This window comes from Sander lucioperca, chromosome 12 (genome assembly GCF_008315115.2).
Source record: "Sander lucioperca isolate FBNREF2018 chromosome 12, SLUC_FBN_1.2, whole genome shotgun sequence".
NCBI lineage: Eukaryota > Metazoa > Chordata > Actinopteri > Perciformes > Percidae > Sander > Sander lucioperca.
Genome location: NC_050184.1, coordinates 20,012,578 through 20,039,679, shown reverse-complemented (window position 1 = coordinate 20,039,679; position 27,102 = coordinate 20,012,578). Strand labels below are relative to the sequence as shown.

The following is a 27,102-nucleotide window of genomic DNA, read 5'->3' as shown; positions in this document are numbered from 1 at the left end:
CTAACCTGTATTTTAAAAGTAATTGGCTTTGTGTTATGCCTGTTTCTCTTAGGTGCCTGACGCCATCCGTAAGTGTCAGCGTGCAGGCATCACAGTGCGGATGGTGACTGGTGATAACATTAACACAGCGAGGGCTATTGCTGCTAAATGTGGCATCATTCACCCTGGGGATGATTTCATTTGTCTAGAGGGCAAAGACTTCAACCGACGAATCAGGAACGAGAAAGGAGAGGTGAGCTGGGGGTCTTAAAAGAGGGCAACAGTAAGGGCAGAGTAAACTTACAAGCATTTTAAAAAATAGTTCCTGACGTTTTCGGTTGCTGTATCAAATAAAAATGAGTGTCTCATGAGACTACCTGTAGGTGGACCAAAGTGGGAAAAGTTACATAGTGTTGCTTTAAATGCTGAATCATTTCTCTTTGGAAAAACACCAAACACTCAAGCCTGACTTGTTTTCCTACCACTAAACAAGCTTTGATCGGCTAGGTAACGTCTGCTTCACATTAGGCTCTACGCTGACGTTGTCATGACTTCTCATTAGACGTGTGATGTGTTTGTAATTAGAACTGCAACTAACGATTGTTTTCATCATCAATTAATCTGCTGGTTTTTTTATTTTTTTATTTTTTTATTAATCGTTTAGTCTGATGATATAATGATATATGCTATGATATAAAAGCTGCAAATCCTCTCGTTTGAGAAGCAGGAACCAGGCAGTATTACATCATTACATCATCATTATAATTAATCAGTTATCAAAAAGTTGTCGAATGTTTTGTTGTTATTCTGTTGCTCAACTAATTACATAATTGACTAAAAGTTTCAGCTCTATTCCTAACTCAGGTTTCCACCTAACATTTACTTACAATCTCTCCTTTTTATTATGTTTTTTCAGGTCGTCAGTCGGTCCGTCCCATTCTTGTGAACGCAATATCTCAGGAATGCCTTGAGGGAATTTCTTCAAATTTGGCCCAAATGTCCACTTGGACTCAATAATGAACTGATTAGATTTTGGAGGTCATAGATAAAAGATCAAGGTCACTATGATCCCAATAACTCAAGAATTCCGATACTAATTATGACAACATTTCACACAAATGTCTAATAGGATAAAATGATGCAGTGATGCCATTTTATATTCTGATTCTATGTAAGAGCCAATTTCACAGTGCATCTTTGATGCTTCATGCTCGATCCAAGGCTCTGGATCAATAGTGACATCTAGTGAAAGAAGATGATAGCTAATAGGTTCTCTATGGTGTTTTTCATTTTCACACACTCCTTTTCCCCTATTTTCTCTCCATCTGGCTCACAGATTGAACAGGAACGTATTGACAAAATCTGGCCCAAACTTCGCGTGTTGGCTCGATCCTCGCCAACCGACAAACACACACTGGTCAAAGGTGAGTCTCAAGTTTATTAACCCACACACACATGCACATTCATCAACACAGATTCAGAGCCTATTTTTCCTTTCTGTTTGTGTCCAGGCATCATCGACAGCACCGTCCTAGAACAGAGGCAGGTTGTCGCAGTAACAGGAGATGGAACCAATGACGGACCGGCTTTGAAGAAGGCTGATGTGGGCTTTGCCATGGTAACGGGATATATTATTCACCATTAATGTTTATTCAGTGTTAAAATCTTTCTACAGCGACAATATATAATAATATAATCACATCGAAGTAAGTATGTTCATGAGGGATTTTAAAATGTTCTTCTCATAAGAAATCTCTTCCTATGTATAATTAATGCATTACCAATATATTTAAAAAAAAAAAACGTTTGAATATATTGTATTTTATTTAGAATAATTCTTTTTTGAATAGCGTGCTTTTGATTTTGGTCACAGCTTTTGCGTAGTAGTACGATATTGAGACAGCAGCATCATTTTGGTTGCTTGAATGCATTTTCATGCCATGAGTCTCTGCCTCGTCCTCACTCTGTCTCAATCTGTGTCAGGGTATTGCGGGCACAGACGTGGCTAAAGAAGCGTCTGACATCATCCTGACTGATGACAACTTCAGCAGCATTGTCAAGGCGGTGATGTGGGGACGAAACGTCTACGATAGCATCTCCAAGTTTCTGCAGTTCCAGCTCACGGTCAACGTAGTGGCTGTCATAGTGGCCTTCACCGGGGCCTGCATCACTCAGGTTGACAGATTTATTAATACACATACATGCTGACACACACACACACACACACACACACACACACACACACACACACACACACACACAATATAACAGACGCAAAGACGTCACTGCTGTAAACATCACTCACCCATTATCTGCTATGACAAAGCAAATGCTAAAATGCTTTTTATGCATTTTTCACACTAAGCTTATATAAAGCAGAGCCGTCCTGACACACATGGAAACAGTGACATATATTTGATATGCAAGGAATATCAACTTGCCTATATGTTAGTATGCATCATTATATATATTGCTATTTGCAATATATTTGTTATTGAAAGTTTAATTCAAAAAAAACTTTTCTCAGTCATTTTTTCAACCTCTAAAGTAATCCCCTCCCCACCCAGAACACTATCAGATAAAACATAAAAATGGGGCTCCAGCTGCCTCCTGTATAACCCAGGCGTGAGACTCAAACATGTAGACCATGGCTTAATCCCACCACTGTTCTAGCGATCTCGATGCACACTTCTCTTTCGCCGGTCAACGAGATGCTAAAATGTAGTCACCACATGAGTAACATAACGCAGGTACGAGCAGCGATAAAGGGCGGGGCCAAGCCAGATCCATAATTTCTCAATGAGGGAGAAAGAGTAGATGCGCTTCCGGCCCCTTTCAGAGTGTTTTTATAAAACATTTTATGTAGGAAAGCCATGTTAAACAAAATATTAATCATAAAAGTATTTTTACATACATTAAAATGTGGCACTTTAATGTTCGGAATCAGGGTCTTGTGAAAAAGGAGCGGAGCAACCGTGTCACCAGTGTCTGTGTCAGTGAAGCCAGACTCATCTGAAGATGGTCCGTGACTAGAGCTGCAAAGATTAATTGATTAATTAATTAGTTGTCAACTATTAAATTAATCGCAAACTATTCAATCAATTAATTGGTTTGATTATTTTTTTATGAAAAAAAGTAAAAAGTCTGTAATTTCAGCTTCTTAAATGTAAATATTTTCTAGTTTCTTCACTCCTCTGTGTCAGTTAACTGAATGTCTTTGAGTTGTGGACAAGACATTTGAGGACATCATCTCGGGCTTTGGGAAACAGTGATCCACTATTTTCACCATTTTCTGACATTTTATAGACCAAACAACTAATCGATTGATTAAGAAAATAATCGACAGATTAATCCGCAATGAAAATAATTCTTGCAAATCTCTCTGCAGGACTCTCCTCTGAAGGCGGTGCAGATGCTGTGGGTGAACCTCATCATGGACACGTTTGCTTCTCTGGCCCTGGCAACCGAGCCCCCCACTGAGGACCTGTTGCTACGGAAACCCTATGGTCGGAACAACCCACTCATCTCACTGACCATGATGAAGAACATCCTGGGCCATGGAGTGTACCAGCTGATCATCATCTTCACCCTACTGTTCATAGGTACACACACACGCACGCACCGTATGTACGCATGCATGGTGCGCACGCACGCACACACACACACACACACACACACACACACACACACACACACACACACACACACACACACTCACACACACACACACACACACAGAGACAACCGTGAATGCAATTTCATCTACTATTGAAACAGCCTAAGTAGCTGGCTTTCATCAATAGGTTTCTTGTGAAATTAGGGTGATCAGGCTTTATTTCAGGGTGCTTTTAACCAAAAATCCAAGACAAGGAAAAAAAAATTCACTTTGCAGTGGTGGAATGTAACTAGGTACAAATTTGCGGTACTTGTACTTTACTTGAGTCTTTTCTTTTCATGCCACTTTCTACTTCTACTCTGCTACATTTCAGAGAGAAATATTGTTATTTTTACTCCACTACATTCATCTGACAGCTTTAGTTATTTTACTAACTGAGATTTTTGCACACAAAACACATTTAGTTTTTAAAATATGATGTTTTGTTATAAATTAAACTACCCAACAATATAAATGCCTACAAGTCCACCTGGAATGATTAGCCAGTTAAACACCAGTTGATTGACAGAACTGTTTGGATCGTTTCCAGTTTCTAAAATGGGAGGATTTTTCTGCATTGAGTACTTACTACTTCAATACTTTAAGTACATTTTCCTGATGATAGGAGAGTAGAGTATTTTTACAATTTGGTATTAGTACTTTTACTTAAGTAAATGATCTGAATACTTCTTCCACCGTTGGCACTTTGGTGGATACACATAAAAATACACAGCCACCTTAGCAGCTACAGTGTTTTTTGTGGGGCATTTTAGGCCTTTATTTGTATAGAACAGCTTAGACTTGAAAGGGGAGAGAGAGGGGGAACGACATGCAGCAAAGGGCTGCAGGTTGGAGTTGAACCCGCGGCGTCGAGGATTGACTCTCTATATATGGGCAACCGCTCTACCAGGTGAGTTAACCAGGTGCTGTAGCAGCTGCAGTGTTAACTGTTAATTGTTTATTTGTCTTGCAGCAGACCAAACACACCTCCTGATGAACAGAGCTGATCATTTTTCTTTTTTTCACACCTCTCATCTCCTCTTCATCCTTTCTTTACCCTCCAGGCGAGCGCATTTTTAACATTGACAGCGGCCGCAATGCTCCACTCCACTCCCCTCCCTCTGAGCACTACACCATCATCTTCAACACCTTCGTCCTGATGCAACTTTTCAACGAGATCAACGCTCGCAAGATCCACGGAGAGAGAAATGTCTTTGACGGCATATTTGCCAACCCCATCTTCTGTGCCATTGTTCTGGGGACCTTCGCCGTGCAGGTGAGGTTAACCCTTAACCCTCTACTGTTTGGTAGAGAACGTTTGGAGTTTTGTTTAGATTATTTTTGGGGCATTTTGCCTTTATTCGGTTGTAATAGTAGAGATATAGACAGGAAATGCAGGGAGGGAGAGATGTAGAGATTTCCTAACTGGAATTGAACCGGGTACATTGGCCACTCGGCTACCAGATGCCCTGTGATTTGTGGTATCTTGTTGTAATTTAGTTGTACATAAACTCAACTAAGCATTTTGAAAGTTAAAAAGATTTTAAAGTATGTTAGGCTACAAAAACAGACCAGATTGTTTAAGGTAGTGACTTTTAGGATCAACAAAATTGATCTTGCTGTGTGGTATGTTTATGGGGCTTGTATGTAGTTATTAGACAGGTCTGTAATGTCTAATTTACTGTTTGATAAGTATATTTGGTAAATTCATGTTTTAGTCTGAAATCTTGCTTCTTTCATGATCTGCTCCCATTTGCCATGTTACATTTTTGTTACTGTATTATGCTGTTGCAGTAATACAAACTCAGTACTTCTGTGTCCGTTCCAAAGGTGATCGTGGTTATTGGGTGACTGTACTATATTTCTAAAGCAATACAAACTTGAATGTCTTCAACAGATGGGTTCTGCGTTTCAGTGATGTCCTGTGCTGTCTTGGTCAACTTCTTAGTCTCTAAAAGTAAAGCAAATGAATGTGATTTTAAGGCCTTGACAGCTTGTCAATCGCCACATTTTCTTTCACTTTGTAACCCGTCCCAGCAAACCAACAAAAGGAGGATTGTTTGTTAAATTGACTCACAATGAATACAAAACAAATGCACTGAGCAGACACAAAGACGCAGACAAGCAAGCAAAAACAGAGTGAGGGACGGAGCGAGAGAAAAAGAGGGATATTTTCCAAAGCTCTTCAGTGCTGGGTGTTACTCTGGGGAGAACCAAGAGAAGAGAGATAGCTGGAGGGGGTGACAGTGATTTGGAGTGTGAGAGCGATGAAAAGACAGTTCAGAAGGATATGGAAAATTAGAGATGAGAGAAAGCTGAAGACCGGAGGCATCTTGAGAGACGTGAAAGAGAGAGATAAGTAAGAAAGATGTTTCTTCCCTCCCTGTAGAAAGATATTATTACTGTATGTGATCCCAGTGAGATTTATGACTGCAGTTTGGTGTCAAGATGATAGTGTCACTCTGATAAACCTCGCTCTTGTTGTAAATGATCATGTTGCTATTTAAAATACTGTCGCTACATCCACTGAGGCAAATAGACCTATAGGAGCATGGTGTTACTGTGATCCACCTATGAAAACGCAGACAGGAAACCAGCCACCTTTAATGTGGATGCCCAATCAGTACTTATGGTACATGTAGTCCATTAAAGAAAGAAATTCTGCAGTGTGTGCTATATTGACTGAAAAATGAGTTATTCTGCTCGCAGGAGCCGTGTCAGCTGACCCTACATGTACCAGGATGCATTGCACACGAGTGGTGACTTCGCTAAGCTTTCATAGATTTTTTAGATAACAAAATAAACTTACAAACTGTCAACAAAGGAAATATTCTTACACCTCAACTGGGAAAATACAAACCGTACACCTCCTGAGTTGAGACGAGACGAGATGAATTACCGTTACTCATTGTACAACACACTTATTCAAACGGAAACTGAATAAACCTCACAGAATCCATCTTAATTAGTCTTTCCACTGTTCCAACAATCAGCAACTGTTTTTGTAGGAATAAATCTTTAATTCACAGAGTAAGATGTGAAACGGCGGCTCGTTGGCGGATCCCACTCCTTCTTTGGAGACACCAGTGAGGTCACTGGTGTATGGAAGTAGAGCAGATTTTGCAGCTGTCTGTGGACGGCTGAGCCCCAGAGACACAGAGAACATTGGAAAGAACTGCAGGTCTTTTTTCACACCATATCCCTCATTCAGATAGATAGACATAAGGTTGAAATACACACAAAAACATTTCCATGACCTGATGTTGGTCAGGTCAGATTGTGAAAGGACGTTTCATGATCTTCATAGCCATTCAGGGTAAGCTATACCTCATGAATAATTAAATACAATACTCCAACACTAAATGTCTACATGTGTTATTACACATCTTGGTTTGATGTTTATTCGATGCAGCAGGGATTACAGTGAAAATGCCACCTTGTACTTTCCTACTTGAAATCGTGACAGACTAGAAGATAGAGGTGTTGATTGTTGACACATACTGGCATTATTTTAGGTTTTTTGCAGTACCGGTTTCTCCCTCAACACTGTGTTTGTATGTGTGACAATAATGATGTCCCTCGCTGTGTTTCTGCTGCAGATCGTGATTGTGCAGTGGGGAGGGACGCCCTTCAGCTGTGCCCCTCTCAACGTGGAGCAGTGGCTCTGGTGTCTGTTCGTGGGAGTTGGAGAGCTCCTCTGGGGGCAGGTAAGCAGCTCTTCAGCCTGCTGAGTCAAACCTTACTGAGCTGAAATGTAGACTATCAGGCCTGGTTTACCTAGAGTTTTCTCTGAGGGGAGGCTAATGCTAGCCCCAAACTCGAGGATAAATGGGCAGATTTTGGGTCTGATTTGCCATTCCCAACAATCGAATGGGTGTTCCCAATTCGAGGCTGGTCTGAACTTATTTGGATTGGATTATCTGCCCAAATCATATGATAGTCTGAAAGGAACCGCTATGGAATATTGAGCAGAAACCCGCAACAGCAATGAGAGCGAGCTGACTGGGAAGCATCACCAGCCGGATGTTGCATACTTGTGTAGAACAGAAACACGGCTGCAAACAGCAGGAATATAATTAATAAATCTGTCTCCTGAGCCAGGTGGACAGTTTTTGTCACAAAATTGTTATTTGATTCTTTCGTACGATTTTCGGTCGCCCACTACATCTGCATACTTTCAGCTAGAAAAAACTTTAAAATATTAAAATGTTCACCTCTTAACTGACATTTATGCTTATATTCAACTTTTCTCCACCATATATACTTTTAAATATTAAGCTTTTTTCTTTTTACATTGAAAGTCATGGAGCAATCTTTAAATCCTGTTCAGGCTTTTCCCACTTCTAAATGCTACTCCTCCCACATACTTTCACCTACAGACGTTACTCAAACTTTAAACTATTCACAAAACCTTCAGCTATTGGAAAATTATTCAGCTTTTTGACATCTTTTACAGTTTTGTGTGATCACTGTTTAAGTTTAGTGCTTCTGTAGGCATTTTCTGCATTTTTAAGGGCTGCTTAGTGACTTTTTATCACTTTTTGTTGACATACTATACCTTTTTATCACTTTTTTCGACATACTATACTATGACTTTTTTATCACTTTTTTCAACATACTTTACTATGACTTTTTGATGACTTTTTCAACATGCTATACTATGACTTGTTTTACTTTTCTGTTTAATTGGAAGACAGAGTGAAAGAGTGGTTGAATCCTATGTAAGTTTTGAGGTCCAATATGCTAAGTGAAAGAGACAAACAGGCCGAAAACATAAACTTTTCTGTGAAGTCAGATAACCTAGGGTGATGACCGCCTGATTGAAAGACAGAAGGTTGAGTGTTCTAATCTTATAGGGTGCAATTATTTTCAAAACCTACTTTACAGGAATGGCGAATTCAAATATATGAAAAGAAAAGTAATGTACTATACTATGACTTTTTTATCACTTGTTTTGACATACTACACTATGAATTTTTTCCCTTTTTTCAACTTACTATACTATGACTTTTTTCAACATACTATACTATGACTTTTTTCACTTTTTCCGTCATACTATACTATGACTTTTATCACTTTTTTCAACATACTGTGAGTTTTTTCACTTTTCCCGACATACTGTACTATGACTTTTTCCAACAACTATACTATGACTTTTTATCCCGTTTTCAACATACTATACTATGACTTTTTAATACTTTTTTTCGACATGCTATACTATGACTTTTTCATCACTTTTTCGACATACTATACTATGACTTTTTAACACTTTTTTTCGACATACTATACTTTTTCATCACTTTTTCGACATACTATACTATGACTTTTTAATACTTTTTTTTCGACATGCTATACTATGCCTTTTTATCACTTTTTTCGACATAGTATCCTATGACTTTTTCGACATACTATATTTTGACTTTATCACTTTTTTCGACGTGCTATACCTTCCCTTTTTCCCATATGCTATACTATGACTTTTCGACATACACTTTTCATTTTTTTTTTACTTAAAATATTCCACTTTTGTACATACATTATTCGTATTTTTCAACATTTCAATGAAATTCATACAAATTAAAACCATTCCCTCTTTTCCAACTATTCTCACTACTTCAATTATTCTCAATTAACACTCAATTATGCCAGCAATCCAGTTTAGTTTTAGCAATTTAGCTTTTTTTTTTATTCACAAGCATTTTCTGCAGGAAATGCATTTTCTAGTTTTGTTTGTTTTTCGGTGCAAAAAACGTAACACACAAGTGCTACCATCTGACAGCAACAGTTTGATCATGCAGGTTTCTGTGAGATCCCAAGTCCCTGGAATCGCCATGTTTTAATTTGTATGCCAAGTGTTTGGTCCTGCATCTTAACTGAATTGTCCGGGGATGTGCGTTCTCGGTATGTGTCCACAGTGGCGTTTTTTTGTCGGGAGGGATTGCCCCGCTTTCCAGCATTAGACGGTTGATGGGCTTGCAACTAGCAGTTATCAGTTTCTCTTCAATGACCACTGATAAGCAAAGAAAACAGACTACAGCCTTCTACAACTGCGATGGCTACACCTGATTGGACGAATGTTTCACTCGTGTACTGTCTGCTCCCGGATTTAAAAAAAACAACAACATGGCGACTTGTTTGGCTAATTTCGCTTATTTTAGGCTTATTTTAGGCTATGCCTGTTGCTGAATCTGTCTTCATTTTAGATCGACAACAGATTGTTTGTTTTCTTATGCCATAAGGAGCACCAGGAAGAGTCAGAGGAACGTGATTTTTTCATAGATGATTTGCTTCATGTAGTACTGTGAGGATATAGTTTTTAATAAAAGTTACCAACTGCAGCTTTAAATCTGTTATTACATCTGTGGTCTCCCACAGATGATTTTTAAAATCTGTTACGATTTGAACATCCTCTAGTGTACAAACATTTTCACACTGACTTAGATAACACCTCTGATCTATTCTACCCTCTACTTAATTCTGTTGGAATAATCTGGCATTATCTGATCCATCATCTGTGTAAGATGCTTGGTAAATCTCACAGCTGATCAGTTTAACGCCATACTAGCGTCTTCTGGTAAATAACAATTTAAGAAACGTGGCTTCCAGGTGATTGCCACGGTGCCGACAGCGCGGCTGCCATGCCTGAAGGAGGCGGGGATGGGCCACGAGCCTGGGGAAGAGGAAGGTGAGGAGATGGCAGAGGATGAGGAGGAGATTGACTGTGCTGAGAGAGAGCTGCGCCGTGGACAGATCCTCTGGTTCAGAGGCCTCAACCGCATCCAGACCCAGGTACTGTTTGACCAGACCACCAAAATAAACCTTAACCAACTTCTTTCACAGAAATAGACACACAACACCTCAACCAGAAGCTTCGCTTGGTCATGACACACAAGCAGTTTGTTTAAGGTGAATTAGAGATAAATGGGGAATCTACCAAAAGTATGATGAAAACCAAAAGACAAAATGATGTATCACAAAGAAAGTAGGAATCTGAATTTGAATGCCTAATGTTTGCACTGTTTTAATGAAGTGCTTTATGATTAAATGCAAATCAGTTTGGGGTTATATTGTTCCTAAATTGTTTAGTATCACTGCCTAAATAAACTGCCAGTATCATGGCCGTTACATACTAACATAAGAGACTTTTGGAAAGAAAGTCCTTTAAGAGATCTACTGCAATATTGACTCTTCTATGACAGATATACAATTTAAGTTAAGTTTAAACACTGTATCTGTTTTGTTCTTACTCATCAATAGTCAGTCTTTATCTCATCCTGTCTGTGATTTTCTTCTGACTTGTGCCAAACATAATAATTCCAGTTTTTTTCTCTCCTACACAGCTAACTTTTCTGTTCTGCTCAAACCTCATGAAATGGCTTTATCTGACTTGGAAGTGGCATTTTAGAGGCTGATAAACATCACGATAGAGGATAAATGCTGTGATTGTGTGTGTGTATATCGCTGCAGCGGCACTTCTTATGCGTGTGTGTGTGAGTGTTTACACATTGTGTAGAGGCTAATGCTAAGTAGACAGGCTTTTGACTTGCTTGATTACTTTAATTGATTGTTTCTTGCACTGCTTTGTGTGAGAATGTACATTGAGACAGCAAAACAGCATCAACATGAACAACAAGCTGCTAACAGCCTTCTAAGCAGTGTTAGAGATCCAGGCAAGAGTCTCTGCTTAAGTGCCTTGGCGTAAAGTGGTCAGTTTTTCATTAAGAGGGTTTGAGTGTGCAGACAACAAATGCCCATGCAAACACATGCACACGCACACACACACACAACCACACACACACACACACACACACACACACACACACACACACACACAACCACACACAGACACACAACCACATATACATGTACAGTTAGTAGAGCTGCAAAGGTTTATCAATTAATCGATTAGTTGTCAACTATTAAATTAACAACTATTAGCAACTATTTTGATAATCGATTGGTTTGAGTTATTTTTTATGGAAAAAATTTTTTAAAAGTCTCTAACTTCAGCTTCCGAAATGTGAATATTTTGTAGTTTCTTCACTCCCCTAAGACAGTAAAATGAGAAAAATAAAAAATAAAATAAAAAATAAAATATATATATATATATAAACAAGACATTTGAGGACGTCGTCTTGAGCTTTGAAAAACACTGATCGACATTTTTCACTATATCTGACATTTTATAGACCAAACAACTAATTGATTAATCGACAGATGAATCGACAATGAATATAATCAGTAGTTGCAGCCTATTGGTCAGGAACATGATGTGCCATCAAAGGAAATTTGAATGCTGTTTCTATCATTTCTGCTGTGAGGAAATGATGAAACACACAAACATGACACGAAAACACACACACACATCGGCCTCCTGCCCTCACTGAGTGCTGCTGTTTTGTCTCTGTCCTGCAGATGGAGGTAGTGAGCACGTTCAAGCGAAGCGGTTCGTTTCAGGGAGCGGTGAGACGGCGTTCCTCCGTGCTCAGTCAGCTCCACGACGTAAACACTATCTCTACCCCCTCTCACGTAGCTCTCTCCACCGCAACAGCCAATACCAGCCCAGCCCCCGGGAGTGAGTCCGCCGAACGCATGTACACGCATACACACACACAAGCACACACACACACACACACACACACACGTATACCTGCAAACATACTTGCAGTCACCTTCTCTCCCTCTCACACTCATTCGTAGACACAAACACACACACTGCTGCACGGCACGTGGACTGCAGTATTTTTACTCTCTATGGTTGTGTCCCCTCCGGCTCGCTCGCTGCTCGTGTGTGTGCAATGTCTCCTCTATTCTTTTCTCTTATTCCCCCTTTCAAACAGCACCCAGTCCTGACCGGCTGTGTAGTTCTGGTCTGATCTGGTCTGGTCCAAATCCAGTCCCGGTCCCAGTCCAGAGTCTTTTTTGTCGTTGAGTGTTGGTCGGTGCAGGAGGCGGCTTGCTGTTCTCTCTCTGTCTGAGGTGTCCCGGCAGAAATGGAGCAGCATTCTTCATAAAGAAAGAAAGTGATTTTTAAAAGAACGAAAAGAAGAGATTGAATCAGCGTACACAGTTTGAATTACTCCGACAAGGCACGGACGCATCCTTAAGTTCAGAGAGCAAATGGCTGCTCCTCCTGCACCATGTGTTATTTCCTGTCTGTGAATGAGGTCAAGCGTGGTTACTGTGGTAGCCCTGCTGTGAACATCGCTAATGTAAAGGAGCGGTGTCATTTATTTTTTCTAAACAAAACAAGAGAATATATAGTGTTGCTGTAACAATTCTGTGACTCCTATTATTCGTAGAAAATGCTACGATTAGATTTCACTGCCATAGAATTCATGCTCATTACCAAATGGCTTTCATATGGCTTCTTCAAGTCTCTAAACTGTAAACCTTCGAGTATAAAAGCCCCATAACACTCTGCTGTTTCCAAGACGACAGTAAAGAAAAATAAGTTCCCTCTTTCTCTATCACTATTGCTTTCTTTCTCCTTCTTTTGCTCCTCTCACTTATGTCCGGTGCTGCAATTGTTGTCAACTGGTTGTTTCTGTAACAGTATTTCCAGCTCCGACGCCACAAGTTTGGCCCCCCGATGTCTCCAAAAAGTCCTGATTTTTCTCTCTGTGCAGTCTGTTTTTTTCCTCTCTCTCTCTCTCTCTCTCTCTCTCTCTCTCTCTGTCGCTCTCTCTCCATCAAAGTTCTCTCCTTTTTCTTCTATATTTATGAGATATTACAGGTTCCCTGTTTGCAGAAATATTCTGTGAAATGTATTCTAATTGTTCTTCATAAGTAGAGTTGTTCTTTTGTCGAGGTATTTAGATTTTTATCAGATCTAAATACGGGCTCTTGTAAAGCATACTGATAAGATTTCTTTAGTAGGTTTTCTCTCCATTTAAAAAAAAAAAATCTTACTTTGTCCTTTACCTCATCCCTTTTTGTCATCCTCCCATCTCCTTACTGGAGTAGCGTCCACTCTTCATGTTTTCTCTTAATTTCTTTGTATGTCAGTTCCGCACGTGTCTGTTTGCAAGTGTGTTTATGTGTGTGCATTTGCTGACATATCCGAGAGCCGTAGTTTGACTTGTGTGTGTTTCTTTGTCAGAGTGCGAGTGTGTGCTTGTGTATGAGTGTTTGTGCGTGCATGTGTGTGGTTGTGCGGTCTCTTCATTTGATTGTCTTCATCCGTCTTCTCAGTTGCTTCTCCTTACCTTCCTTGCTCCCTTTAGTCCATCTTTCCTTCCTTCCATTCCACGCTGCCTTCCTCCCCACGCTGCTCCATCACCTGTAGGTATAGATACAGAGAGGCGCTGCTGACACCGCATTGTTGTGATCATATCCTGAACAGACACTAGAACTTTACCTGGGCTTTGTTTAAGTACTTTGGAAACACGTACTTCTCACCATCACTTTGCAACATCATCATAATAATAAGGAATACAATGTATTATATCATTATTCAGAGATGGACATTGCTGCAACATTTGCGCCTGATAGAAAAAACAACTAAATTACAAAATACTAAAAGTAAAATACAAAATACAGTCAAATTATGGAACTAGGGTTCAGGTCCCGCCACTGCTGGCTCATTGCTTGCTTTTTCCAATTCTTTTTCCGTCATTTGAAGAGCTTGTTGTGTCCAAAGTATGACACATACTCACATTTTGAAGTCATCCCCTTGTGGTTCATTTCCTGAAACCAAATGAATTTGACAAGGAGGGAATGTGAAGAAGCAAGCATGAACTTAAAGTTGAATGTGATTTAGGTTTGCTTCTCTCAATCACTTCACGTTGTATGCAGGCAGCCCGTGTCAAATTAAAAGTACAATTGTTCCCTTTTGCTTGCGCTTTTAGTTTTTTTAAGTTTATTCAAAAAGCCAAATTCAGATCGTGTCAAATACACTTCCAGCGACAGAAAAGTATGAATTGATCCTCCTAACAAGTATCGTGTTGTGCTGATGCATCTTATTCCCCTGGTCACAGAGCTTCTTTGTTGTCCAAAAGCTATTATTATGAGCCTGATGGGAATGTTGTGTAGGTATTTGGTCATATTAGAGAAAATAAAATTGTATCGTCAAAACGATATAAAAATGTTTACCGTATATATTTTTCTATATCATTTCTATCGCGATGTTGAAAAACTAGCGGCCTAACTGGTTACAGCAATATGGTTAACTTTACCGCTGATGACGCCTGCGTACCGGTCGAGAAGCCAGGTCGCCCCGGTGAGTGAGCTAAACATGGAGCTAACTAATGCTTTGTTTGCACTGCAGCCGTTAGCGCTGTCAGCGCTCCCTGTTTCCTCCACCCTCTCTCTCCCTTTGTGATCTGCTGATCAGCTGTATGAGCACAAATATTGATTCAAAAGCGATTTTTATTTATTTAAAATGGTCCGCCAGACTCTTACGATCCAAACTCCGTCCAATGCCGTGATTGACCAATCAGAATCGAGTATTCAACAAGGCCGTGTAATAAATCATGATATATATCGTTATCGAGATATGTAATGACCTATATCGGGATGACCCATTTTAGAAGATTTCCATCTTCAGTAGGAACCAATGAGCTTAGGGCTGGTAGCCACATACAGGGTAGGGAAGTCAGAAAGTATAGAGAGGTGTGCACCATCTGATATTACCTGTCACACATTGTGGAATTTGTTTAGTATGTCTGAAGTTGCTAATAAAAAGTTGATCACAAAAAAAAAGAAAGTATAGAGAGGTGAAGTCCCTCCCCTTCCGGTGGACCATTTGAGCCATAAATCACAATCAATTTAAAAGATAAATTTACAAGTAAAGAAAGTCACAGTTTGTCGTAGTACTACTTTCAGTACTTTCTTCCGATCGCCTAAAGCCTGATGAAATGGTCTGATATGGGAATCCCAGAGCAACAAACACACACTACAAATGATTGCCTATGTGTTATCAAGACAGAATGACCTGTCCCTCCGGCTTCAGGGTCATTATTTTACTACACTGGTCTTTGCAAAGCAGACCCAGCCCTCATATTTGGCACTGTGCCCCATTGCAGTATGATGTGCGTAAGTTCTGACGTCGACACCATCACCTCCCTGACTTTTACAGCCAAAGCTATCATCACTGGCTAAGAAAAGAGCCTAGCGATATCTGAGAAAAAACATCTCAAATATTAAATTGATATATCAAAATGCTGTAAGAAGATGTCTCTGTTTCATGCTTTCATCCACCTGAGCTGTGCTGGACCTTTAGTGATCCATCTGGATCTTCAGAACCGATCTATGGATCCAGTTTGTTTTCATTTCAGACTGGCAATTACACTTAGGTTAAGAAAACAGATGAATATGAAGGTCTGCGTTGGTCAGGACACCTTAAGGGGAATGATGGGATGTTTAGGCTAAATGTCAAATCCATCCTCAGCTCCTCAATTCTTTGCTAAAGATATTTCATATTAAAAACAAAAGAAGCCTCCCTTCTCAGTTTTTGCTCCTTAAATAGGACACGAGTAGGAGACATGAAGAGAAGATGCATTGAATTGAGGAAGGTGTTGCTGAGGCGTTGCTATGGATTAGAGCTCAGTCATCACATATCAAAGGGTGGGTGCTACTCAGAGTCAGGGCACACTGGGAAATGGGAGCCATTAACAAGTCATCTACCTCACAGCTTTTCCCTGTATTTACGTTGCAGTTTCTTCTCATGAGCAATTCTTTTGCACTCAGCAGCCTCTCTACCTTCCAGCGCCTATTTCCTTCTCGTACTTTAACCATCCTTGTTTTTCCATTAAGCACTGCTGAAAGAGCCGACAGTGAGAGAGGGAGAGAGAAAGAAAGAAAGAAAGTGAAAGACATGAGTAACACAGAAGTGCCCTGACCTCCAGGCCGCTCTGGTCACACTGGGGACATTATATACTCGAAAGTTTACTCTTTCCATGGAGACAAAATGAAAACAAACCAAGCGCTGACGAAGTGAGAAAGTAACATTCTGACACCTTCTCAGTCTGCATGAGGTGTTTTTCTACTGTCTGACAGGCTCTTTGGAAAAACACACAAAGCACTGAACCTACTGCTTGACCGTCTGTCTGTACGTCTGTCTGTCTGTCTGTCAGTCAGTCAGTCTATCATATATGGCAGAGTCATATATAGAGACTCCTCTTAGTTTGGCCGACTGCAGCACCGATCTCCATTCAGCTGTCTGACCATCCACCTCTCATAATCACAGTTTGGACTCTAGTTGGTGTTGCAGCTTCTTCTCTGTTGATCTCATTCGGCCCAAACTGTCTCTATGTAGGGCTCTGCCTGTGCCTGTCAATGTATTTGCATTGAACTGTATCTGTTTCTTTTGAGCTCATGCTGCTTCTTTTCCTCTGTTTGGGCTTGGGAGGAGGGTGCATGGACCAACTGCCATGGCAAAGGAATGTGTTTACGCACGCATACACTGCATAATGCACCTTCAAGTACACTCATAGACCTCACTTTTATGTGTGTGTGTGTGTGTGTGTGTGTGTGTGTGTGTGTGTGTGTGTGTGTGTGTGTGTGTGTGTGTGTGTGTGTGAGAGAGAGAGAGAGAGACAAAGAAAGGGAGTGTAAGTGACAAAGATGTGATTCAGCATGACCTGGCTGCCTCTCCCTTTGCGACAGGGCTGACGCCCAAGCATCTCTCTGGCCTTTGAACCAATCATCTTCTGTTTCTAGTAATATGACCAATCACATACTGTTCTAACCTGCTGATTTTCTGTGATGTCATCTTTCTGTTTTGCAAGACTTGGTTTTTTTTTTCCTATCCTGCAGCAACTTCACAATCAGCGTCAGCATTTCAATCACTCTGCTCTTCTGTCCCTCACTGCTGCATGGCTGCAGTACATTTTGCACGTCCATGTGCGTGTGTCTGACTGTCAATGCGTTTGCATGTATAAACCAGCTCACTTTAAAAAACAGCACCCATGATTGACAACTGTCCGATGCATGCAGGTGTCCACCTCCAAGCCGCACGATGCGGAAACAGCTGAACTGTTGGTTCACTCAGTTACACTGCTGCTGCATGGACGTTTGTGTGTGTTTGTGCGTGTGTGTCTGTGTGGTCACTGCTATAGGTTCTTGCCATTATTTATTTTATGTTGTACAACAAACTCACCATTCCTGCTTTTTTCTTCATCTGTGCCTAATAACCTCCCTTATTTGTGTGTGTGAATGTATGTGATCCAGTGTGTGCTGAGGTATGAGTGTTTTCACCACACATGCACACACACATATATGCCATGTGTGTTTAATGTGAAGCGTCTGCAGTGTTTCTGGTGTTTGTGATGGTGGCTACTGAATGCTCTAGTCTTGTGAGGTTTGATTGGTGTGTGAGAACTGACAAAAATATATGTCATTAGCCAACTCATTTTGAATTCTTTTTTTTTTTTTTTGTCTGGTGGAGACGGACAGGATCAGGTGGACGCTCTGTTGATACTGAATCAGTCGAGATATTTGTGTTCCTAAAGTTACAGTACAATATCATTTCAAAGTTGTATAAGTTACTTTGATATCTTGCAATGAAATCATGCACTTTGCACAAAATAAGTGAGGACTGATGAAATGTCCCTCCTGAAAGAATAACACAGAGGAGACGTGACTAAAAAATAGACAGCATCTTGATGTTGAAAGTGAGGTTGTGAATACACTTGCCTTTAAATTCTTTACATTGTTTGTGTTTCAGAACTCTCAATCTTTGGCATTTAGATTTGCCAGATGTTAGCCGGTTAGCAGGGGAAAACAGCAAGCCTGGCTCTGTCCAAAGGCAACAAAATCCACGTACCGGCACCTCCAATACCTGTTTTCTACCAAAATTAGCTTGTATATGCAGGTGTTTTAAACTTTAAACTTAAACTAGGCTACTCCTTTCCCACTGCCAGTGGATGAGTGTGCCTTTCTGTTTTTCATGCCTATGGTGACAGCCGGAGACATAATGTTTTCAGGTTGTCCGTCCTTCCATTCCATTATTGTGAATGTGATATTTCGGGACCCCCTGGAGGGAATTTCTTCAAATTTGGAACAACAATCCTCTTCAAGGATGAACAGATTAGATGTTGTAGGTCAAAGGTCAATGTCACTGTGACCTCACACAATGCCTACGCTAATTATGACATTTCACACACATGTCTAACAGGATCAAATGATGAAGTGATGACATTTTATATCCCAAAGGTCAGCTTCACTGCGACATGATAATGTTCTGCAAAAACACTTTTCTGGTCGTTATTCAACGCCATAACTCAGGAAACTGGCTCTCACATGAAAAGTAACAGAAATAATTATTAAAAAAAACATGAAAAAAGGAGAGCTTGAGAGAGAAGTTCAAACCCTGCTTACTTTCTCACCGCCACACAGCTGGCCAATCCCAGCATGAAGTGGGTGTGAATGTCGGATTGTCGGTTTCAGAAATTGTCGGACACAGGCAACACTAATCGGATGTTGTAAAGGGGGAGTGGGTTTCCAGAGCTATTCGACAAATCCGACAAGCAGTTCAGATGCAGTAAATGCACCATAAAGTGTTAATAATTAAGACGTTACAATTCTGGAGACTTCAAGGAGTCATTACTCTCATCAAAGAAATGTTTGTAGATACATTCGTAATCTAGTCTAGACGTAGTCTGTAAAACCTCAATTTCTTTTCCACATTAAACCAAGAGATATGACATTTTGTTACTTTCGGACAAAGCCAAGACAGCTGTTTCCCCGTTTCCAGTCTTTACCCTCAGCTAAGAAAAACTGGTTAGTGGCTATAGTTTCATATTTAGCACACAGACATGAGAGTGGTATCAATCTTCTAATCTAACTCTTGACAAAAAAAAAGCATTTTCCCCAAATGTCAAAATAGTCTTTTAACTTAACCTGCCCATTATGGTTTAATCCAGCCAATGAGATTATTTTTCAGTATTTTCAGCTCAGTCAAAATGTTTATAGAAAATGAACTGAAACACTAATGTGACCAAAATAAGTTATCTTGTATAAACTATTGACTGTAGCCACCTGGCCCTGAGTCCGTCCGTCTGTCTGTCACTCTGTTTGTCTGCTGGAGGACACAAGTTTGTCTGTCTGCTGGGTTTCCCTTGTCTCTATTTTACCTTTTGTTATGTCTAACTATCACCTCTGTCTTTCTTGTGGTCTCTCCCTCGTCTTCGTTTCTTTCGGCAGATGCGAGTGGTGAAAGCATTCCGTAGTAACCTGTACGAGGGCCGGGAGAAACCGGAATCCCGCAACTCCATCCACAACTTCATGGCCCACCCGGAGTTCCTCATCAACGACCTCATCCACAACATCCCGCTGATTGACGACACTGACGTGGACGACGAATCAGAGCTCAGCAGATACCAGCACCTGCACCCGGCCCTCCGCAAGCCGCCACCCCCTCCCGTTCAGCCCCCGCCCCCCGTCCGCACCCACCCCACCCGCCCCTACCGCCAGTACAGCCTCCCGGTGACCCCGTGCAACCGAAACAACAACAACAACAGCAGCAGCAGCAGCTCAACAGACACCCACAGCAACAGAAACAGCAGCAACGCAGTTACCCCCAGCAACCGGAGCCCCCATCACCACCACCAACACCACCACATCCATCATGGCAGGGACAGGTTGGGGAAACCCTCCGCCCCTCACCTGGCCCATCTCTACTGCGTGGAGACCTCCGTATAACTGAGCTGAATGTGGGTCGGGGGGAGAGGAGAAGGGGGACGGGGGAGTCTTTGGGAGGAAAAGGGGAGCGGAAGAGAGGGCTGAGGACTCACACATGACATTTTCATCCAATCTCCAAGCTAACAGGAGGGAGCAAAGGACGGGGGGAGGTACCAGAGGGAGTGGACAATGGCTGGAGACTTCTGTTCGCAACTCCCTGAGAACATTTGCGACTTTCCCTCCTTTTGCCCTTGCTCCAGCCCTCTCAATCTGACCCGCTGACAACACCACCACCCCCCCGACACCCCTCCACCCTCGAAACCCACCGGAACGTCCCGTCCGCCCCCCTACCTGAAGATCCTGCCCACCCCACCCTGCCTGACTGCACACGTGTCACCCACACGCACAGGTCTGCTCTCGCTGCGTTGTCCTGAGTGACGGTGGGTTGGGGAGGGAAGGGGACGGACATCCAAAAAAAAAAAAAAAAAAAAACACGACACATCCTTCAACGCTTCAGCAGAACAGGACCATGTCAGGGCTCTGTTTCTATTGGTGTTCATCATTAGTGTTGTTGTCATTTCCCACCTACCGACCTACCTACCTGCCATAGCACCATAGTCACCGCCACCGTCACTCATCTGGCTGGAATCTACAGCCGATCCAAACATTTTCTTTTCTTTCATTCCTCTCTCTCTTTCAGTGTGTGTATGTGTATTGTCTTGTCTCTTCTGAAAAAAAACGACAAAAACATAACAAAAATAGAAATTGCAAACAAAGATACTGTTCATTTAAACCTAATAGTCAATAGTATGGCTGCAAAAAAAACAACTAAAGGTGGGGGAGGAATACATATATATACAGTATATGTATATGTATATATAATTTGAATGTTTGGGAAGCGACAGCACAGAACTCGTCATGTTAATCACTGTTCTTTCTCCAGCCCAACCTGCCCAATCCCTGAATGCCGCCCCATAAAATCCAAATGAGCTGTTATCTGTAATATTGTCCACCCGGCTATGAGAGGATACAGTGTATGGGATCTCACATTAAATGTGATGAATACATGGATACATACATTAGCCCCATACAGGACTAACAGCCTCCTGCCGTGTTGATGAACTGATGAGTATATATTAGTAATATTTATGGGCCGAGCCCGGGACGAGCCCATGGGTGAAGTCCTTTCCACTTAATTTCTGTTATGTGTTGCATCATCTTCTCTCTTGCTGTTCCTCAAACCATTTTTGTTGTTTCCTTTGCTCACTTTGTCTTGTCTTGACCCTTCTGGTCTTTCGTTGGTGTGTTTGTGTGTGTGTGTGTGTGTGTGTGTGTCAGCTTTTTTTTTTTTTTTGGAAGCATTAACCCTTTAAATGCCATCAAACACACAATGCACAGGCGATGGCCCTTTAAGACTTACATGCACTCACTTCAAACCCGCTCCTGCTCACGTGCCATTGGGTCGTCTCCATCATGTACCAGTGCCCTCTCCATGAGTTTTGTGGACAAAGAGATTGTTTCATTTTATTTTTTACAGAAAGGAGAAAAAACAAAATCACTGTTTGATGTAAAAAAAAAAAAAAACAACTAACCATTCGAGCTATGAGGCCCATGTCTTATGTGAGTGTTCAGTTTTAGCTTTAGGCCCAAAGCCCACTCAATCAGGTCCGACCAATGAGAGCTTACGTGTCATGTCCATGTGTCAAAATACAGTGCATTCCCCATCATCATGATATTCAATTAGTTGATTGGGGTACGTTAAAGGAACCCGAAAAAAACCTGCCAAACAGCACCTCTAAAGCTCACTAATTACCATATTCAATTTTGTTAGCTTAATCGGTACAAAGACACAGTATCTGCAGGTCTTGAAAAGTTTTAAAAAGCATTGAATTCACTTTCCTCAACAAATGCCCTTAGGAGGTCTTAAAAAGTCTTGAATTTCTTTTACAGTATAAAAGTCAAATAAGTTCTCTTGGCTGTCTGGAGACTAGGGGTGTCACGATTCTCCAAATCTATGATTCGATTTGACTTTAAATTTTAAAAGGTATAATATGAAGGATTTGACCAAATTAGTATTATTATAGACTAATACAAAGGCAATCCCTCTCAATCATCACTTATGACTCACTAGAAGTGTAGGGTGGTGTCTGTATCTGTAGAGACCCTGCCCTCTGCCAGGATTCTCTCTTTCATTTTTATTTTTGTGAGTACGGGACGTTTATGGGCGTCAGTAAAGAGCCTTTGGGCCCAACGTGGGTGGGTAACCCCCAGCCAATGACAGTGTTCTCATTACCAAACGCCTCTTTGCCCCTCAGCGTCTCATATTGACGCACAAGTTTAACTGACACAGAAACAGACAGGAAGAAGCTCTGCATTCACTCATAATCCAACAATGCTGCACTCTCCGGCAGAACATAACTGCCGTGAAACAATCAGAAACAATCATAACCTCTGTGAAATAGCTTTTATTCCTGATTCATTGCTTTTTTCGGCTTTCCCTCTCTTCATTCACTCTCTAGCTCACTCGACCACTGCTGCACGCTTTTTTTCTCTGGCTGTTGAGGGAGGAGGGGCCAACTTTGAACGCTGTGTGGTTTTTTTTAAGATTATTTTTTGGGCATTTTAGGCCTTTAATAGACAGGACAGCTGAAGACATGAAAGGGGAGAGAGGGAGAATGACATGCAGCAAAGGGCCGCAGGTCAGAGTCGAACCCGCGGCCGCTGCGTCGAGGAGTAAACCTCTATATATGGGCGCCCGCTCTACCAACTGAGCTATCCGGGCGCCCACGCTGTGTGTTTTTAAACAGTTAGTGATACTCACTTCGTATTATGCCTTTAAGGTCATGATTTGATTTGATTTTAAAAAGAAATGTTAGCACTGACAGCTATGCCATTGTTATACTATAAAGTCTTGATTCGTTTACATTTTTCAAATTTTTCAATTCAATTTCTAAATTCTTATTTAAAAAGAATAGTAGGAGAATCACTAATCCTGCTTTTAATTTCGATGATCGAAATTGGAAGCTCATTTTGATTGATTTTCGATTTGGAATCGTAATCGTGACACCCCTACTGCACACATAATATCACAGGTGCTAATATATTTGAGGGCTGGCTGGTAGAAGAATTTTGTTACTTTTGGACCGAGCCAGGATTGCTGTTTTCCCCCTATTTCCAGTATTTATGCTAAGCTAAGCTAACTACTGGCTTTAGCTTCGCATTGAATGGACAAATGAGAGTAGTATCAATTTTATCAATATTGCAAGAAAGCAAGCAAAGTATTGCTTTAAGACCAGGAATAAATGCATAGACTGTATAAGTGAAGCCAAAACATCTGGATCTCCCCCTTGTGGCTGGCTGCAGTATAGGTCATAAACCCCGCCCCCTCCATGTTAGCGGATGGGACAGGGGCCAAACTAAAAAAAAATCAGAGTACACGTCAAATAAATCTTTCGATCATTTTAGATAGTTCTTATCACGCTGATGGTTGTTCGAGTGTTCCTTTTTCTGATAAGTTTGGATTTTATTAGTAATTGAATGCTATAAAAATATGATTGACAGCTGTGATTGACTCGCAAGAAGGCGGCGCCCGTATACGGGATGTTTTGGCTTTGGCTTTATTTTTAAAGTCTATGTTTAAGAGACGTATTATGTTGAAGCTTTCCAATGTAAAATGGCATAACATGCTGCATGAGCACATCCCAACGAAAAAAAAAAAGAGAACTAAATCACAGAAAACATTTGGAAAGCCACCCGTCACGACGAGTGCAGCGCTCGTGACATCACATTCCACTGTCACCTCGCCGAACTCCACCTCAACATTCCATGGAACATACATTCCAAAAACAGCCGCATCACATTCCAGACTGGGTGTGAGAGTGCCCTCCTGTATCCCATGTTGCACTAGGTGTGGGTGAACAGCTGACTTTGTGTTGCCTCGGAGCGTGACTGCAATGCAGTCGAATCTGGATCCCCTTCTCTCTCTCTCTCTCTCTCTCTCTCTCCCTCCCCCCCCTCAGTTATCCCCCGTTGCCTTCCCTGAGAAAGGCAATGGCAGACATTATGCAACAGACTGCCATGTCAACACCTGTACCCAGACGTAGGGTTAGAAATAGAGTCTTACAAAGATGAGAACACATGCAAACACGGTAAGAGAACATGTCTGTCCTGCTAGTTCTGTTTGAGGATGCGCGCAGGGCTCTCTGGGAACACCCTTACCTGTACAGAACTCGAATGCTCATCATCATCATCATCATCGCCGCCACCCTGACCTGACCTGTCGGAGTGGGCGGGTGGTGACATTGTATTGGTCTGTCTGTTTTGAAGCATGCATTTGGTATCATTAATGTCACTCTTTATGTGTTGGTAAATCATTTAGGCTACTGTCACTACTGTGTGCTATGATCTCTTCACATCTGCTCTCTTCCTCTCTTTTACACACACACACACACACACACACACACCCTGTCCAACCTATTCTTTTTCAGCACCTCTTAGCACAGCTCTATCAATGCTTTCTGCGGTATACACACACACACACACACACACACACACACACACATAAACCAAACAACAGGCGGATATTCTACAGTGGTGTAAATTTGACTGTCCAGTTCCAGCCATCTCTGTCCATCAGTCCAGCCATGTTACATCATGATGTCGTGAGACAGTTTCACAGAAGGCAAAATACAATGTGAAAAAGAATATATATTTATCAAAATTATAAATTGTACAACTGCACCACTACTGTATAGATTGCCCAAATGTGCATCTTTGATTTACAGGTACTATGTTCCTGTTAACACTTTTTTTTTTTTTTTTTTTTAAATGTTTCTTTTAATCCTATTGCTTTCTGTAAAGAGAGGAACAACAAAATGGAAGCGCTTGTAAATTATTATTATTATTATTATTATTATTATTATGACTATTTTAGATTTTCTCCATTGGTGCTCTCACCGATGGAAAAAGACAGTTGCACATTCTCCTGAGCATATTTTGAGGGCTGTGTTTTCTGTCCATTGAACAGCCTCTGAAATGTGCAGAGGTGTGGAGATGCTTATAGTCTCTTAAGACCAGAGACACCACTCTGTAAATAGAGAACAGGAGATACTAATGTACCTCATTATGATCTAAAGGACTGGACAAAGTGGAGACCCAGGGAGGATGGAGAACTGGAGCACGATGCAGAGCTAGAGACTGCAGAAGTGCAATGCATCCATGCATTGTTTAGGCTGCTCTTTTAGATCTGCTACAACTATTTACTGCCATGTTACGATGGGAAGAAATTAACGTTTTACATTATTCATTATACATACTGTTGTAAATATTGTGTGTGGAATGGTCCCCCTTCTTGCACAATGCAGTGCTGTTCTGCAGACAGAAAATGCAGCCTTAACTGTGCTGAAATGAAAAAAAGACCAAAAAAAAAAAAAGAAAAAAAACATAAAGACTATTGAATATATTAAAGAGTTACCTGCCTGTTATTTAAGCGAATAAATATCTATATATGAGAAAGAACACACCTGTATACTGTAGACTAAATCTGTATGGAAATCTAAGAGAATTTAATGGGAATTAAGTCCAACACCTTTTGTCTGTATGAAAGAAAAAAATACATCAAAGTATTCTACAATAATAACTTTGACAAAGTCTGTGTGGTCCTGTGTTGTTTGTTCACAAGGATGCAAGTCTGTGCTTACATTTTAAACCTCTAAACCTCTCGACTTGAAATACCGTTTTGATGACTTGCGACTTGACAAAAAATAAACAACTTGAGACTTGACTGGAGGCATAATGACTCAGATGACTTGCGTGTATTCATAAGTTTGAATGTTAGCTGTTAAATATAAAATAATATCATTTAATGTCACTTTTCTAATAGTCTCGCATTGCCAGACCTTCCTCCACAGCGCTGCAAAGGAGGGTCTGGCTAGTCCACACAATATTCCTGGATGGGAGAAAAACGTTGCCCTGGTTTATTGGCATTTCTTTAAACCAATCACAATCGTGTTAGGCGGCGCTAAGTGCCGGACAGAGCCACGGTGCCACTGCAAAATAGTCTCGGGAAGGAACTTGTTTCGGTGGAACGTGTACGTTCAAAAGTACTTCCCGGTATGGGATTGATTGATTGGATGACTGGCTGTCAGTCAAACTCCTTGCTATGGCAACACGTAACATCAATCATCAAATGACCTAACGCGACACACACACACACACACACACAGAACTGCGAAGATATATATACATAGTACAGGAACCGTTCACCATTCCCACACATTCATACACTGCCATCAGATAAATTATCATCAGATAAACATTGACACACCGATGGCACAACATCAAGTTCGGGGTTCAGCCTCTTGGCCAAGGACACTTCTAGATGGGACTGCAGGGCCAGGGATTGAACCACCAACCTTCCGACTGGTAAGCAACTGCTCTACCACCTGAGCATAAAGCATTTATTTTCTCTCAAAACTCAAAAAATGATTAAACCCGATATGAACTCCACTTGAAATTGTAATCTCGAACAGAGCCTGAGGAATGAAAAAAAAAGACATTTCTTAGAGTAAAAAATCACTCTCACAGGGCCAAGTGTCTTTCTCCATTAGAACTACTTCACAGCAGACATTATTGTCAAACACAGGTGTGATTAACATTAATAAAGGCTGCATTCCATTTAGTTGTGTAGCTGGCTCAAAAAGACGGGACAAGATGCCCCACCCACTTGTTACTTGGCTGCCCAGCAACACCGGAAGAGATTTTTGAGGTAACTTTGTGCCAATTTTCCCTGGTTGGTTTTTGTAAGGAGGTTTTCTGTGTAGTCTCATTTCTGTTGTCAATGTTGA

At 41.1% G+C, this 27,102-nt stretch overlaps 1 protein-coding gene across 6 annotated transcripts in view; it reads left to right on the top strand.

The window, feature by feature from the left end:
• Positions 1-20,739, top strand: part of atp2b3b (ATPase plasma membrane Ca2+ transporting 3b) — a 55,412-nt gene extending 34,673 nt beyond the window's left edge. For 3 of the 6 annotated variants that reach the window (XM_031310680.2, XM_031310689.2, XM_031310697.2), the window contains 9 exons: positions 53-232; positions 1,316-1,403; positions 1,491-1,597; positions 1,963-2,154; positions 3,368-3,581; positions 4,699-4,910; positions 7,234-7,341; positions 10,241-10,423; positions 19,781-20,739. In XM_031310680.2, the coding sequence (XP_031166540.2) occupies positions 53-232; positions 1,316-1,403; positions 1,491-1,597; positions 1,963-2,154; positions 3,368-3,581; positions 4,699-4,910; positions 7,234-7,341; positions 10,241-10,423; positions 19,781-20,278 (1,782 nt within the window). In that variant the 3' untranslated portion in view covers positions 20,279-20,739. Of the gene's footprint in view, positions 1-52; positions 233-1,315; positions 1,404-1,490; positions 1,598-1,962; positions 2,155-3,367; positions 3,582-4,698; positions 4,911-7,233; positions 7,342-10,240; positions 10,424-12,049; positions 12,210-19,780 lie in introns of all 6 variants that reach the window. The other 3 variants (XM_031310722.2, XM_031310708.2, XM_036007891.1) reach the window with 3 other exon arrangements.
• The last annotated feature ends 6,363 nt before the right edge of the window (positions 20,740-27,102 follow it).